This window comes from Cicer arietinum, chromosome 5 (genome assembly GCF_000331145.2).
Source record: "Cicer arietinum cultivar CDC Frontier isolate Library 1 chromosome 5, Cicar.CDCFrontier_v2.0, whole genome shotgun sequence".
In the NCBI taxonomy this organism is placed as follows: domain Eukaryota; kingdom Viridiplantae; phylum Streptophyta; class Magnoliopsida; order Fabales; family Fabaceae; genus Cicer; species Cicer arietinum.
Window position 1 is genome coordinate 5,826,456 of NC_021164.2, and position 14,918 is coordinate 5,841,373.

The 14,918-nt window shown below is 32.5% G+C and overlaps 1 protein-coding gene across 1 annotated transcript; it reads right to left on the reverse strand.

Moving 5' to 3' along the window:
• Positions 1-11,305: 11,305 nt before the first annotated feature.
• On the reverse strand, positions 11,306-14,908 carry LOC101497599 (receptor-like protein kinase FERONIA; the record flags this gene model as incomplete). Its single annotated transcript, XM_073368603.1, is given in 3 exon segments — positions 11,306-12,268; positions 12,271-13,676; positions 14,512-14,908. Coding segments are annotated over 3 exon segments (2,625 nt in total), but the record flags the coding sequence as incomplete, so codon positions are not given.
• Between the last annotated feature and the right edge of the window lie 10 nt (positions 14,909-14,918).

The window sequence follows — 14,918 nt, forward strand, 5'->3', positions numbered from 1 at the left end:
AATAATGGATTTGATAAACATGAATTTTCTTAAAATTCATAATGAATTTATGGAGTTCTAAGTTTATGTAAAAAAAATGATTATGTTGTTTTCGTTTTAAGATATTAAAGATCAAATAGTTACTTACAATTAAATAAGATGGTGAACAATGTTACTTAGAATTAATTATTAAGATAAGTTTATGTGGAAAGTTAAAAGTACTTGCCCAGGCAATAACATCAGCCGTATTAAAAACACTTTGATTAGCGAGGAATATTTTGAATACTCTTTGATTAACTTTGGTTATCACCGTGGTGCCCTCACAAAAGTGAAGTCTCACAAGATAGGCAAACCCAAAATCAATTGAGAATGTCCAAGTCAAATTGTAACTCAAGTTGATATTGGCGTTTGGATCCATCGATCTGGCCGACGAGAAAACAATAGTCGGAGCAATATAAGACGGCGTTCATGGAGGATACTCAATATTCACTTCTATACCACCATTCACAGCTCCAAATGCAGTTCCTAGTATGAAAGACGTGTCAGCACTCCAAGACCTAAAACATGCCAGTATCACGAGAACCTAGAATATTACTCCCACCCATATTTAACGTATAAACATTCTCAAGTGCAGTTCTGTTGTCAATGGTGAAGACACTTCTAATACCAGCAATCACAGGGACATCATCATCAATGGAAGTATAAATATTAGGCATCGACGTGACCTCAATCCCATTGACAAATGCATATGCATTAATTGCAGTGGTAGATGGAGTAAAAGTTACGTTCAATGTACCTCCATCAATGTGGATGGAATATTCCTTCACAACATAATGATCCTTTGAACCCAAAGTGGTCTCAAGAACACTGAAGTTCCTAAGCAAGGTGGTCACGCCAAATCGGACATCTGATATATTAAGACCCGAATAAGAAGCCGGATAAAAATATAACCTGAGGAAAATCCAACCAGAAGCCACTGGAAAACTATAGGTATATGGTGATTCAAAAAACTGCGCCGTCATGAAGGGAACTTGAGGGACTGCAGGGTCATTAGTTGCAACCTCTGACATGGTGGATTTTCCAGAACCAAAATTCGAGCCACGATCAGTGGACCATGAACGGCCATCAAAATCCAAACTAAAAACAGGGCCACCACAATTTAAGAGTATTTCCTCCGTAGGCTTAAAATCTTCAGCTAACACCATAAACACAAACAATGCAACACAAACAAAGTATACATTTGTGTTCCTCGTCATCACACAAGGTGGTAGTGTGAGATAGGAGTTTATGGTTATGATTAGGGAAGCAGATTGTTATGAAGGAGAGAAGAGGGAAGAAGGAAGTACTAAGAAGAGGGAAGAAGATAGTACAGCGCTGAAGGAAGAAGAAGTACAATACTGCGCGGGGAAGAAGGAAGACAAGGTTGCCTTCATTGGGTTTATTATAACGGGGCTTTTGCTTATGATTATTTTAAAAAATAATTTTAAAATTAAAATATGTTTTGAGTTTATTTTTATTTAATTTAAAAAATAATTTTTTTATTTAATTCAAAAAATAATTTTTTTAAAATTAAAAAGTAGTTTTTATAAATTTTTTAATTTAATTAACGTAACAATTTATTTTTTCTAAAATTAAAAGAAATATAGATTTTAATTTTTTTTTATTTTTAAAATTAACATATCATTATTAGTATAATTAAACATTGTTCAATAGCATGGATCTTCTATCTCTCAATTATTAGACATCACCATCTTAAATCATGTTGTTGGAGATAAAAATATAAATTTATTTAAATATTAGGATAATGAATTTGATAAACATGAATTTTCTTAAAATTGATAATGAATTTATTGAGTTCTAAGTTTATGTAAAAAAATGATTATGTTGTTTTCGTTTTAAGATATTAAAGATCAAATAGCTACTTACAATTTAAATAAGATGGTGAACAATGTTACTTACAATTAAATATCAGGATAAGTTTATGTGGAAGGTTAAAAGTACTTGCCCAGGCAATAACATCAGCCGTATTAAAAACACTTTGATTAGCGAGGCATATTTTGAATACTCTTTGATTAACTTTGGTTATCACCGTGGTGCCCTCACAAAAGTGAAGTCTCACAAGATAGGCAAACCCATAATCAATTGAGAATGTCCAAGTCAAGTTGTAACTCAAGTTGATATTGGCGTTTGGACCCATCGATCTGGACGACGAGAAAACAATAGTCGGAGCAATATAAGACGGTGTTTATGGAGGATACTCAATATTCACTTCTATACCACCATTCACAGCTCCAAATGCAGTTCCTAGTTTGAAAGACGCGTCAGCACTCCAAGACCTAAACATGCCAGTATCACGAGAACCTGGAATACTACTCCCACCCACATTTAACCTATAAACATTCTCAAGTGCAGTTCTGTTGTCAATGGTGAAGACACTTCTAATACCAACAATCACATGTACATCATCATCAGTGGAAGTATAAATATTAGGCATCGACATGACCTCAATCCCATCGACAAATGCATATGCATTAATTGCAGTGGTAGATAGAGTAAAAGTTACGTTCAATGTACCTCCATCAATGTGGATGGTATATTCCTTCACAACATAATGATCCTTTGATCTCAAAGTGGTCTCAAGAACACTGAAGTTCCTAAGCAAGGTGTAGGATTGGGATGTCACGCCGAATCGGGCATCTGATATATTAAGACCCGAATAAGAAGCCGGATAAAAATATAACCTGAGGAAAATCCAACCACAAGCCACCAGAAAACTATAGATATATGGTGATTCGAAAATCCGCGCCGTCATGAAGGGAACTTGAGGGACTGCATGGTCATTAGTTGCAACCTCTGACATGGTGGATTTTCCTGAACCGAAATTCGAGCCACGATCAGTGGACCATGAACGACCATCAAGATCCAAACTAAGAATAGGGCCACCACAATTTAAGAGTATTTCGTCCGTATGTTTAAAATCTTCAGCTAACACCATAAACACAAACAATGCAACACAAACAAAGTATACATTTGTGTTCCTCGTCATCACACAAGGTGGTGGTGTGAAGTAGGAGTTTATGATTATGATTAGGGAAGAAGATTGTTTTGAAGGAGAGAAGAGGGAAGAAGGAAGTACTAAGAAGAGGGAAGCAAAAAATAGCGTTTGTTCAAATCACACTTATGTATAAATTATCTTATGTTTACGTGGAAGGCCTACACCAAAAACAACAACTAAGAAAAAAGTTAATTCAAACATGACCAAAGGTCAAACTAATAAGAGGTAATGAAAATGAAAAAAAAAACAAAGAATAGTCAAATAATATCATATTATTCTTCACACGGATCGCTTGCAAATAAAAGTCTAAGCATCAAAGGACAAAAAAATTATGTGGCCAAAATTTAAGGACTTGCAATTATTTGAAGAGAATTCATTATGTGCAGTAGTAAATTACCTCTAACAAAAAAAAAAAAAGCATAGAAATCAATAATCAGATAAAATCCAATTAATAGAGAAGAATCATTATGTGCAGTAGTAAATTACATCTAGCATATTCACATATATATCCTCAAATCGAACTTCAAGCCCAACTTTGTGCAAGATTAGTTTGATACAACCATACAAGAATAAGATACTTCAATCATACTTTCAAAGCCAGTGCTTCAGAAAAAGGATGTTTACAAAAGCAAATTGAGAGAACCCTAGAACATACCAAAGCAAAAAAACAAGAACCCTAGAAAAATCGATTAAGACGAGCAACAACAAGTGCAATCGCAAATAAATCGATTAGGTCGATGACAAACGAAAAAGAAGTGGATTTGAGAAACAAGAAGCATACCATGAGTTTGAGCACAATCGCAGAGGGATCTGAGAAATTTGGGGATTGAGAGAAATGAGGGATTTAGAAATTTGGAGTATTTGATAGAAATGGGGAAATTTGAAGGATTTCATAATTTGAGGAAATAATTTTGGGAAAAATGGTTTTGGAGCGAAGATAGAAGATGATTGAAAAGCGTATCAAGGAACACATTCAATACTTTTTATTCTCTCAACTTTCACTCAAGATATTGAGGCTAAAGATCTTGTATAAAATTAAGGTTATTGAGATTATAATATATAGATTTTTTAAAATGAAGTTGTTATCAAAATTAAAAAAAATTACCTTAATTATAAATTCTTATCTACATAATATTTAACTAGAAAAATTACACAATATTTAAATTAATTAATGATTTCAATTTTTTTCTTCTCTTTTTTAGTTATGTGTTTCCATGTTGTGATAGAAAAATGTTCATCTCCTATTTGCTAAGAAATTGTTTTTGAGTTCTTTAATTTTTTATTTATTTATCATTTTTTTAGTTCTTTTTTAGAAAAAAAATATCTTTCAAATTTTTATTTATATTTACATATTTTATGAAAGAAACCCCCTTATATTCATAAGAAAAGGAAACAAGCAAAAATAATGATTAATAATACTATTTGTAGTATACTCAATGTATTTGAATTGATTGTCTTTACTAATCTAATGCACTAATTTTAATTTTTTTTATTCAATGCACTCATATCAATATACAGTAGAATTCATTTGAATTTTTAACAAAAAAAAAAGTATTTATTTATACTTAAAAATACAAAAATACCTAAAATAAAGTATTTATGATCTAAAATACCTAAAAAAAAAGTATTATTATATTAACAATATAGTTGCCGATTAACAAATTTAAAATACATATTTTATCAACATAACCAATCTCAATAAAAATCACTCAATTTGTAACCTCAATATTTAATACCTTCAATCAACCTAAAACTCATATAAAAATATATATTTTAATCAGTACATATAAAAATAAAATCTTTTACTAAAATAAAATATATAAAAATGTATAATAATATATAATTAAAATAAAACTTAAGGGTGAAATAATATATAACATATACAAATTATGTTATATAAAAATATATTAATGTCTCATTAATTCAAATCTAATTAAAAAATATACATAAAAAATAATTGGCTTAAATGTAATTTTAGTTCCTTTATTTTTACAGATTAACGAAATTGATTTCCTTATTTTAAAAGTCAACAGTTTTGGTTCATCCCTATGATTTTTTAACTAAAAATTAATGACGTGAGAAGCTTTATATAACGTGAGATATGATACAAAGATGTAGAATGATTAACACCAATGAAATTGGAAAAAAAAACTCCGTAAAAACTTAATTTTCAACATTGAAATTTTTTTATATTTTAGTTAATGACATATAAATAATTAATGCATCTAGATGGTTTTATATTATAGAATTGTATGTCACGTTATAAAAAAAATATGTCAAATCTTCATTTTTTTTAATTCAAAAATATGAAAAATAGATCAAATTTGTCGACTTTTAAAATAAAGGGACCAATTCCATAAATTGGTTATAATAGAAGACTCAAAATGGAAATCAAGCATTTTAATTACAAAGAGTGAAAATTTCATTGTAAAAGTATTTAAAAAAGTAGGTATTCTTTTAGAATAATATATAAAATATAGGTTAAATTATATATGTGGTCCCTTAACTTAATTTCATGTAATGTTTTAGTCCTTTATCGTTTTTTCTTCCCATTCAGTATTTTATCTTTTTAAATAATTTCAATTTTACCCTTTAAGTGGGCTTCCGTTAAGACAATGTTAACAAATTCCCTCCTCAGTTTTCTTCTCTTTCAGATTTCCAAATCCCACGTTGAAATGGATTTACGATTTCACATTTCCAAATCTCACCTCATCCACCTTCAGAAGACTCGAGTTCCTCTACTTCACCGGCGACCAATCCAATCAATCACGACGATTTATTTGAAACGGGTTGGGACCCAAATCGAGACAGTAATGGGTCTGCCTATATTGCATCATTAACTAATTGATAAAAACAACAACAAACCCTAAATACCCTTTTGGTTGAATATTGATAAATCATAAAAAGGGATGTTAGAAAAGAGAGAAACCATAACGATCTCGAAACCCTAACCCTTAAAAGATGCGGATAGGGGGATTAAGATAGAGATCAAGCAAAAATAAAATTAAAAAGAGATTTGATTTTGTTGTTGTTTTTGTTATTGGTCAAACCTTGAGTTGATTGAAAACGTGAAGCATCATCGATGGAAAGATAATATGAATGATTGCGATGCAGTTGGAATCGTGAGAGTTGCTTCTCTCTCTCTCTCCCTCTCCCTGTGAAGTGAAATGAATCAATATTCAAACCGAGAAAGAACCAAACAATGGATTTGGAAATGTGAAAAAGAAGACCGAACAAGGGATTTGGAAATGTGAAAGAGAAAAAAACTGAGAAGAAAATTGAGGAGGAAATTTGTTAACATTGCCTTAATAGAAATCCTCTTAAAGGGTAATATTAAAATTATTTAAAAAGATAAAATACTAAAATGAGAATAAAAAAAAAGATAAATGACCCAAATGTTACCTGAAATTAAGTTAAGGGACCACATGTGTAATTTAGCCTAAAATATATGATACAAGAGACCTATACTTATATCATAATCACTTCCTACTTTTTTTTATTCTCTCTGTACACCTACACTCACATCCCATCTCCACCACAAACGTTAAGATATACAAACACTGTCAATAGTCTTTTAGATTGTTCTTGTGAAACTAAGAGATATTGAGTATTGTGTTGCATTAATGGCATAAAAAATAAGAAGTGTCGTGTGACACTTTCAATCCCAAAATAACATTTATAATAATTTATACTAAATTTTTTGAACAAAACTCGCACCAAATAAAAAAAAAAAATGTTCAATAAAATAAATAAAAAATCATAACTAATTTAGGATATCACGTTTCTCAAATATCAAAAGGAACACTTTAAATTTTGATTCTCTTATAACACAGAACAATCTCCACTAACTTGATTTAACTAGAATTTCTTGATTTAATTCCCAAGATTTACTAGTACTAAGGTTTTCATATAAATAGTCATTTGTATTTACATAAGTAAAATACACATTACAAGTATTAATTCCCGATATCACCTATCAGAGCAGAGTTTCTCCCAAACTTGAACTTCAAGATTCATTAACTGCAATTCCCAATATCACCTATAATAACTGAAATTTCACAAACGCAGGGCCAAGCCAGTCAAACACAAACAACGAAGGAGGTGAGTTTCGAAATTATGTTGATAGTATAATATAAGTAAAAAGAACATGCAATTAATCATCAATAAACCATATCATTACACAAACATTCTTCAAGGAAAAATATCACATTATATAATCAAAATCAAGGAAAATCAATAATACATTTCACTATAACATCAAATCATCTCAAAAATTATTATCGCACACGATACGTATTAATCACAACAAAACAATCACAAGAAAATGCAATATTATGCATGAGTTTTGACTCTATTTCACAATGTGGTACAATTCTAACTCTGAAGTACCTGTTTAGGAGACTTGATGCTATGCCACCATCTCGTTGGACAGACAATTCAAATTAGCTTTATCCTCATAGATCCTCTCGACTCAACTCGAGACACATATATGCGATAATCGAGGTAAATGTGTGATGCATAGTATGGACACTACGAGTATGGACACTACCATCAAATTAGGGTCAAGAGTGAATATATTCCTAAGACAATTTTTAGGACAAGATATGGATACTACAAGTATGCAGTGATGCGTTTTGGAGTTACCAACGCCGCTGCTACTTTTATGAATGATATGAATCGAATATTTAGACATTTCTTAGATAAGATTGTTGTGGTGTTTATAGATGATATTTAATCTACTCTAAGAGTTTAGGTGAGCATGAGAAACATATGAAGATCATCTCTAGTAAAGGAGTAATAGTTGACTCTAGTAAGGTAGAGGCAATATTAAGTTGGCCCCAACCTAAATCAGTGACTGAAGTAAGGAATTTCCTAGGATTGACGAGTTACTGTAGAAAATATATAGAGGGGTTTTTAGTCTAGCCTTACCTCTCACCAAGTTGACTAGAAAATGGAAAACTTTTGTGTGGGACCAAGAATGCGAGGATAATTTCCAAGAGCTTAAGGGAAGATTAATTTCAGCACCTGTTTTAGTTATATTAGATCCATTCATGAATTTTGTGGTTTATTGTGATGCTTCTAAAAAGGATTTAGGATGGTTTTAATTCAAAATGGAAAAGTGGTAGTTTATGCATTTAGAGAACTTAGGTCACACGGGGCGAATTATCCAACCCATGATCTTGAATTAGCAGTTGTAGTATTTGCTCTTAAGATTTGGAGGCATTACTTGTATGGAGCAAAATTTGAGGTTTTTAGTGATCGTAAGAGCCTTAAGTATTTGTTTGATCAAAAGGAATTAAATATGACACAAAGAAGGTGATGTAGTTTCTTAAGGACTACAATTTTGAGTTGAAATATCACCCTGAGAAATCTAATGTAATGGTTGATGCTCTAAGTCGAAAATCCTTACATGTGACTTGTATGATGGTATAAGAGACTAGTCTATTAGAGAAATTTAGATATATGAATTTGTTTGTGCCCTTTAATGCTTTATGCTTGAATATGAATTTGCTAGAAATCGGTAGTAACTTGAGAGGGATAATAAAAACATAACAACTATTAGATAAAGTATTGGAAAAGCATAACAACTATTTGATAAAGTATTATAAAAACATAACAACTATTACATAATAATTTCGTTTTAAAATTAACATATCACTATTACAATTAAATAAATTATTAAATTAAAGAAAAAAAAGATTAATGACTAAATTGTTACTTGAAATTAAGTTAAGTGACCAATGGAATATTTTTTTTAAAATAAATTACTCCATGCATCTCAAAATAAATGTCTCATTTGTAATTTGTTTTCTATTTATAATTATTTGTCATTTTACAATACCAATATTATATTTATTACTTTTTTTTCCACTGGTATACTCTTATGTATTATATATTAACTCATCTAACAACTTCACTTCCATTTGACATGTATGGAGGAAGTAATGCATGGAGTTCCTTCTTTAATCTTTTTGTACAAGAATGGTCCCAAAGCAAGTAGAATTAGACTTAGTTTGGATTAGCTTCTAGCTTGTGGGAGTTTACAAATAAGTGTCTGATTAGATTGACTTATTTGAACTTATCTACTGGTATAAACACCTGTGAGAGTGTTTGAGAGAATTTATGGAAATATCTTATAACATGTCCACAAGTTGTTTTTAGTTTATTTTCAAAAGCTCTTCGAGACAGCTTATGAAAACAGCTTATAGCTTAGATGAAAACAGTTTAACTTTATTTCATCTTATGTTATGGAAATCAAATAACTTATACATAACCACATATATGATGAGCATTAATGCTATATAGATACACTTAATTAAGTTGTTTATGCAAACATAATCTAAGTTAATAATTCTTCACTAACCAAAATATCATTATAAGCTTATAGGTGTTTATGAATAAGGTAAATGAGAGAGCTTCTAACTCAATCCTTCCTAAAGTTCTCGTTTACCTTCTTCATAAACACACATAACTTTATAAGGGCTTTTTCATTTTTACTTAAACTACAAGTTATTATTTAAGAGAAACTAAGTTATTGCAAGATCTTTTAGCATTCCATTTTATATGTGTTTATTGAGAAGTTTATCCAAACAGACTCTTGAAACTCAGATAGAAATAAGGATCCAAAATACCTGTTGTAGGAAAAGCATGCGTTTGCACGCAGTAAACACTTTCCGCCTAACATCTGAGATCAGAAGGTTCAGATTACATAATAAAAAAATTAGTTTTAAATGATCTTGGCCTTTAATTTGAAATCAGACAGTTCAGATCGAAATCCTGCTCTATTGCAAATATTTGAAATGTCATGCTACAAATAAATAAAAGGAGATTTACACATTTACCTGCTAAACCTGGCAAACATGCAGTTCCTCCCGATAAAACTACCGTCTTGTACCAATCACCGTCTAGTATACATTGGTGATTCAGAATAACAATTTATCTGTTATAAATAGTTGCGAAAAAATGCCGAAGCCTAGTATACATTGGCGATTCAAGGTTGCCAAATTCCTGCACATTAAAAAGGAGGAAAAGTTGCAGCAGAAGTGCAAAGAAACTGAAAACCTAAAAGGCAATGCATAGTATCTGCAAGAAGTGCTTTCTGCAATTTCGTGTGTTTGGTTTTGCGGTAACAAAAATTGATTCTAACTGAATTGATTTTATAATATCAATTTTAGTTGAAAGCAAGTTGAAGGTAAAGTGATTTATGTTTGGATACATTCATGAAAAAAGTGATTTTTATCAATTGATGGTTGGATAGTTTCGACTAGAAGTCAAAATGAGAATAAGGTCAAATGAGGATGTATGAACACAGCAAAAACCAGACATAGTTAATTTTCACCAACTATTTTCATTCTAACAAAACATGCCATTAGTTTATTGCAAAGATTTGAAATGTCATGCTACAAATAAATAAATAAAAGGAGATTTACACATTTACTTGCTAAACTTGGCAAACATGCAGTTCCTCTCGATAAAACTACCATCTTGTACCAATCACAGTCGCCCGTTAGTTCTGCAGAATGACAATGCTCCATACAAACAGCTATGGCCTGGTGCAAACCCATGGCTTGCCTATACAGATAAGTCAAACATAAGCTTAAACTACAATATGGTAGACAACAACAACTATTGAAGCGTTTATAGAGGCGAATAATTGATTTTTGATCTGTTTGGATGTATTCCGTAAAATTGATTTTGCATTCAAAACTGATTGTAACTTGAAGTTTGAATTTGAAGCTTTTGCCTCTACAGTTGATTTGAAGTCTCAAATTTATTGTTCAACTCATTTTTACATAAGCGAATCCAAACATATAACCAAACAGAGATACTTAATTTGTCGCAACCATATTGCAAGAAATATATAAAGAAGTAAACTTACATTCCAGCAATATGTGGCTTGAATAAAATCTCTGCCGTCTGAAACCTCTCTTTTAAAAGTGTAAACCATCCATCTCCTGCAGCTTGAAATGATGCTTGTGTGTTTTCTTTTAATAGCCCAGCTTCATAATCAAGAGCAACATAACTGTGGGAGCAACCTAATCTACTAGTGTCTAACTATAATTTTACCTTATCGGTTTTCTAAGGAAAAGCTCTAAGATTCTCTTTCACATGTTACATGTCTCATACTTGAAAAAAAAATTCAAAGCATAATACTTGCTTGGTAAATAAAAAGAAACTACCAAAACTAAATACAACATGATTCTAGAAGGGAAGTAACTGCAAATTTTCCACATGTAAATTTCTCTCTTTTGCCAACACTACAACCTTGTGCCAATAATATATGTATTTATATGTAATAAATCGCCATGAATACATATTTCAATTAAGTTATAGGTTAAGAAACAAACGGATAATCCTAATTTAGTAACATTTATTTATAAAAGAAATATGTTTATTAAAATTAAAATAGTACTAGCCCTGAGCAGAATCTTCTCTAGCCAAGCTTCTACCTCTAACACTCGTTGAATCGCCACTGTTTCCAGAATCAATCACATAATCCAACTTCTTCTTTCCTTTCACATCTGTAAACAATGGCTCTTCGCAGTGTATTCCACCAAGACTGTTTTCACTATCTTCTAGATTTGCATTATCTTCTGGATTTGCAGTGTCTTCTAAACTTTTCTGAAGCTGCAAAGCAAGTTCCAGGTTCCACAAGACATCCCCCATGGATGGCCTTTCAATGCCTTGGTCAGCTACACACTTCATCGCGGTCTCGGCGAACTTCTTAAAGCATTTCAGAGCTATCTTGCCCTTCAGATAAGGATCACTGATTTGGTCAAGAATGCCTGTTTTGTAGCAATGAGCTGCCCATTTACCTAGATTCATTTCCTCGTCAGCTAGTTTTACATTCAAAGCCGGGCGAGCGCAGAGTATCTCAAATAGAACCACACCAAATGAGTACACATCGGATTTGTCGGTCAGTTGCTGCCTCCTGTAGTATTCTGGATCCAAGTACCAGAAACTACCCTTTACCTCAGTAGTTACATGTGTATTATCCAATGAAGGATATATTTTCGACAATCCGAAATCAGAAACCTTGGCCACCCACTTCTCATCTAGTAAAATGTTTGTTGTCTTCACGTCACGGTGGATGATAGTGCGTTCAGCGCCGGTGTGAAGATAGTGCAAACCCTGAGCAGCTCCAATGCATATCTCAAGCCTTTGCTTCCACGGTAGTGGAGGTTTTTGTGTCTTATCTAGATGCTCCCTGAGTGTTCCATAGGCCATGTGATCGCGGTCTCGGCGAACTTCTTAAAGCATTTCAGAGCTATCTTGCCCTTCAGATAAGGATCACTGATTTGGTCAAGAATGCCTGTTTTGTAGCAATGAGCTGCCCATTTACCTAGATTCATTTCCTCGTCAGCTAGTTTTACATTCAAAGCCGGGCGAGCGCAGAGTATCTCAAATAGAACCACACCAAATGAGTACACATCGGATTTGTCGGTCAGTTGCTGCCTCCTGTAGTATTCTGGATCCAAGTACCAGAAACTACCCTTTACCTCAGTAGTTACATGTGTATTATCCAATGAAGGATATATTTTCGACAATCCGAAATCAGAAACCTTGGCCACCCACTTCTCATCTAGTAAAATGTTTGTTGTCTTCACGTCACGGTGGATGATAGTGCGTTCAACGCCGGTGTGAAGATAGTGCAAACCCTGAGCAGCTCCAATGCATATCTCAAGCCTTTGCTTCCACGGTAGTGGAGGTTTTTGTGTCTTATCTAGATGCTCCCTGAGTGTTCCATAGGCCATGTGATCATAGACAAGGATCATTTCAGTGTTCTCTTCACAGTATCCAATCAGCGAAACAAGGTGGCGGTGACGAAGTTTAGAGAGCATTTGAATTTCAGTTTGGAATTCGTGCTCACCCTGTTTGGAGAGTGGATTCGCACGTTTAATTACGACTTTAGTCGATCCACCGTCAATTTCTCCTTTGTAAACCTTGCCAAATCCTCCCACACCGAGAATCAAAGTCTCGTCAAAGTTGTTTGTAGCAGCCTTCATTTCCGCAAACGAGAAATGACGACAAAGGTTTTGTGGAAGTGAGGATCTGTAACTCCTTGTTGTGTTGATATTGGCAGAAGCTGGAGAGGGTGAATTACTGAAAAGCGAAAGTCGAAACCAGCTAGGTCGTCCCTCACTTGTGTTATGCCTACGGCGACAAAATGTGATGAAAGCATATGCATTAATTGCAGTGGTAGATGGAGTAAAAGTTACGTTCAATGTACCTCCATCAATGTGGATGGAATATTCCTTCACAACATAATGATCCTTTGAATCCAAAGTAGTCTCAAGAACGCTGAAGTTCCTAAACAAGGTGTAAAATTGGGATGTCACGCCAAATCGGGCATCTGATATATTAAGACTCGAATAAGAAGCCATATAAAAATATAACCTGAGGAATATCCAACCAGAAGCCACCGGAAAACTATAGGTATATGGTGTTTCGAAAATCCGCGCCGTCATGAAGGGATTTTGAGGGACTGCAGGGTCATTAGTTGCAACCTCTAACATGATGGATTTTCCAGAACCAAAATTCGAGCCACAACCAGTGGACCATGAACGGCCATCAAGATTCAAACTAAGAATAGGGTCACCACAATTTAAAATTATTTCGTCCGTAGGCTTAAAATCTTCAGCTAACACCATAAACACAAACAATGCAACACAAAGAAAGTATACATTTGTGTTCCTCGTCATCACACAAGGTGGTGGTGTGAAGTAGGAGTTTATGGTTATGATTAGGGAAGAAGATTGTTATGAAGGAGAGAAGAGGGAAGAAGGAAGTACTAAGAAGAGGGAAGAAGAAAGTACAACGCGGAGAGATGAAGGAAGAAGAAGTACAGTACTGCGCGGGGAAGAAGGAACACGTAACAAGGTTGCCTTCACTTGTTTTATTATGATGGGGGCTTTTGCTTATGATTATTTTAAAAAATAATTTTAAAATTAAAATATGTTTTGAGTTTATTTTTATTTAATTTTAAAAATAATTTTTTTTATTTAATTCAAAAAATAATTTTTTTTAAATTAAAAAGTAGTTTTTATAAAATTAATTTTTTAATTTTTTAATGTAATTAACATAACAATTTATTTTTTCTAAAATAAAAAGAAATATAGATTTTAATTTTTATTTATTTATTTTAAAATTAACATATCATTATTAGTATAATTAAACATTGTTCAATAGCATGGATCTTCTATCTCTCAATTATTAGACATCACCATCTTAAATCATGTTGTTGGAGATAAAAATATAAATTTATTTAAATATTAGGATAATGGATTTGATAAACATGAATTTTCTTAAAATTGATAATGAATTTATTGAGTTATAAGTTTATGTAAAAAAATGATTATGTTGTTTTCGTTTTAAGATATTAAAGATCAAATAGTTACTTACAATTAAATAAGATGGTGAACAATGTTACTTACAATTAAATATTAGGATAAGTTTATGTGGAAGGTTAAAAGTACTTGCCCAGGCAATAACATCAGCCGTATTAAATGCACTTTGATTAGCGATGAATATTTTGAATACTCTTTGATTAACTTTGGTTATCACCGTGGTGCCCTCACAAAAGTGAAGTCTCACAAGATAGGCAAACCCATAATCAATTGAGAATGTCCAAGTCAAGTTGTAACTCAAGTTGATATTGGTGTTTGGACCCATCGATCTGGCCGACGAGAAAACAATAGTCGGAGCAATATAAGACGGTGTTCCTGGAGGATACTCAATATTCACTTCTATACCACCATTCACAGCTCCAAATGCAGTTCCTAGTATGAAAGACGCGTCAGCACTCCAAGACCTAAACTTGCAAGTATCACGAGAACCCGAAATATTACTCCCAACCACATTTATGAGAACAATTCATATTTAC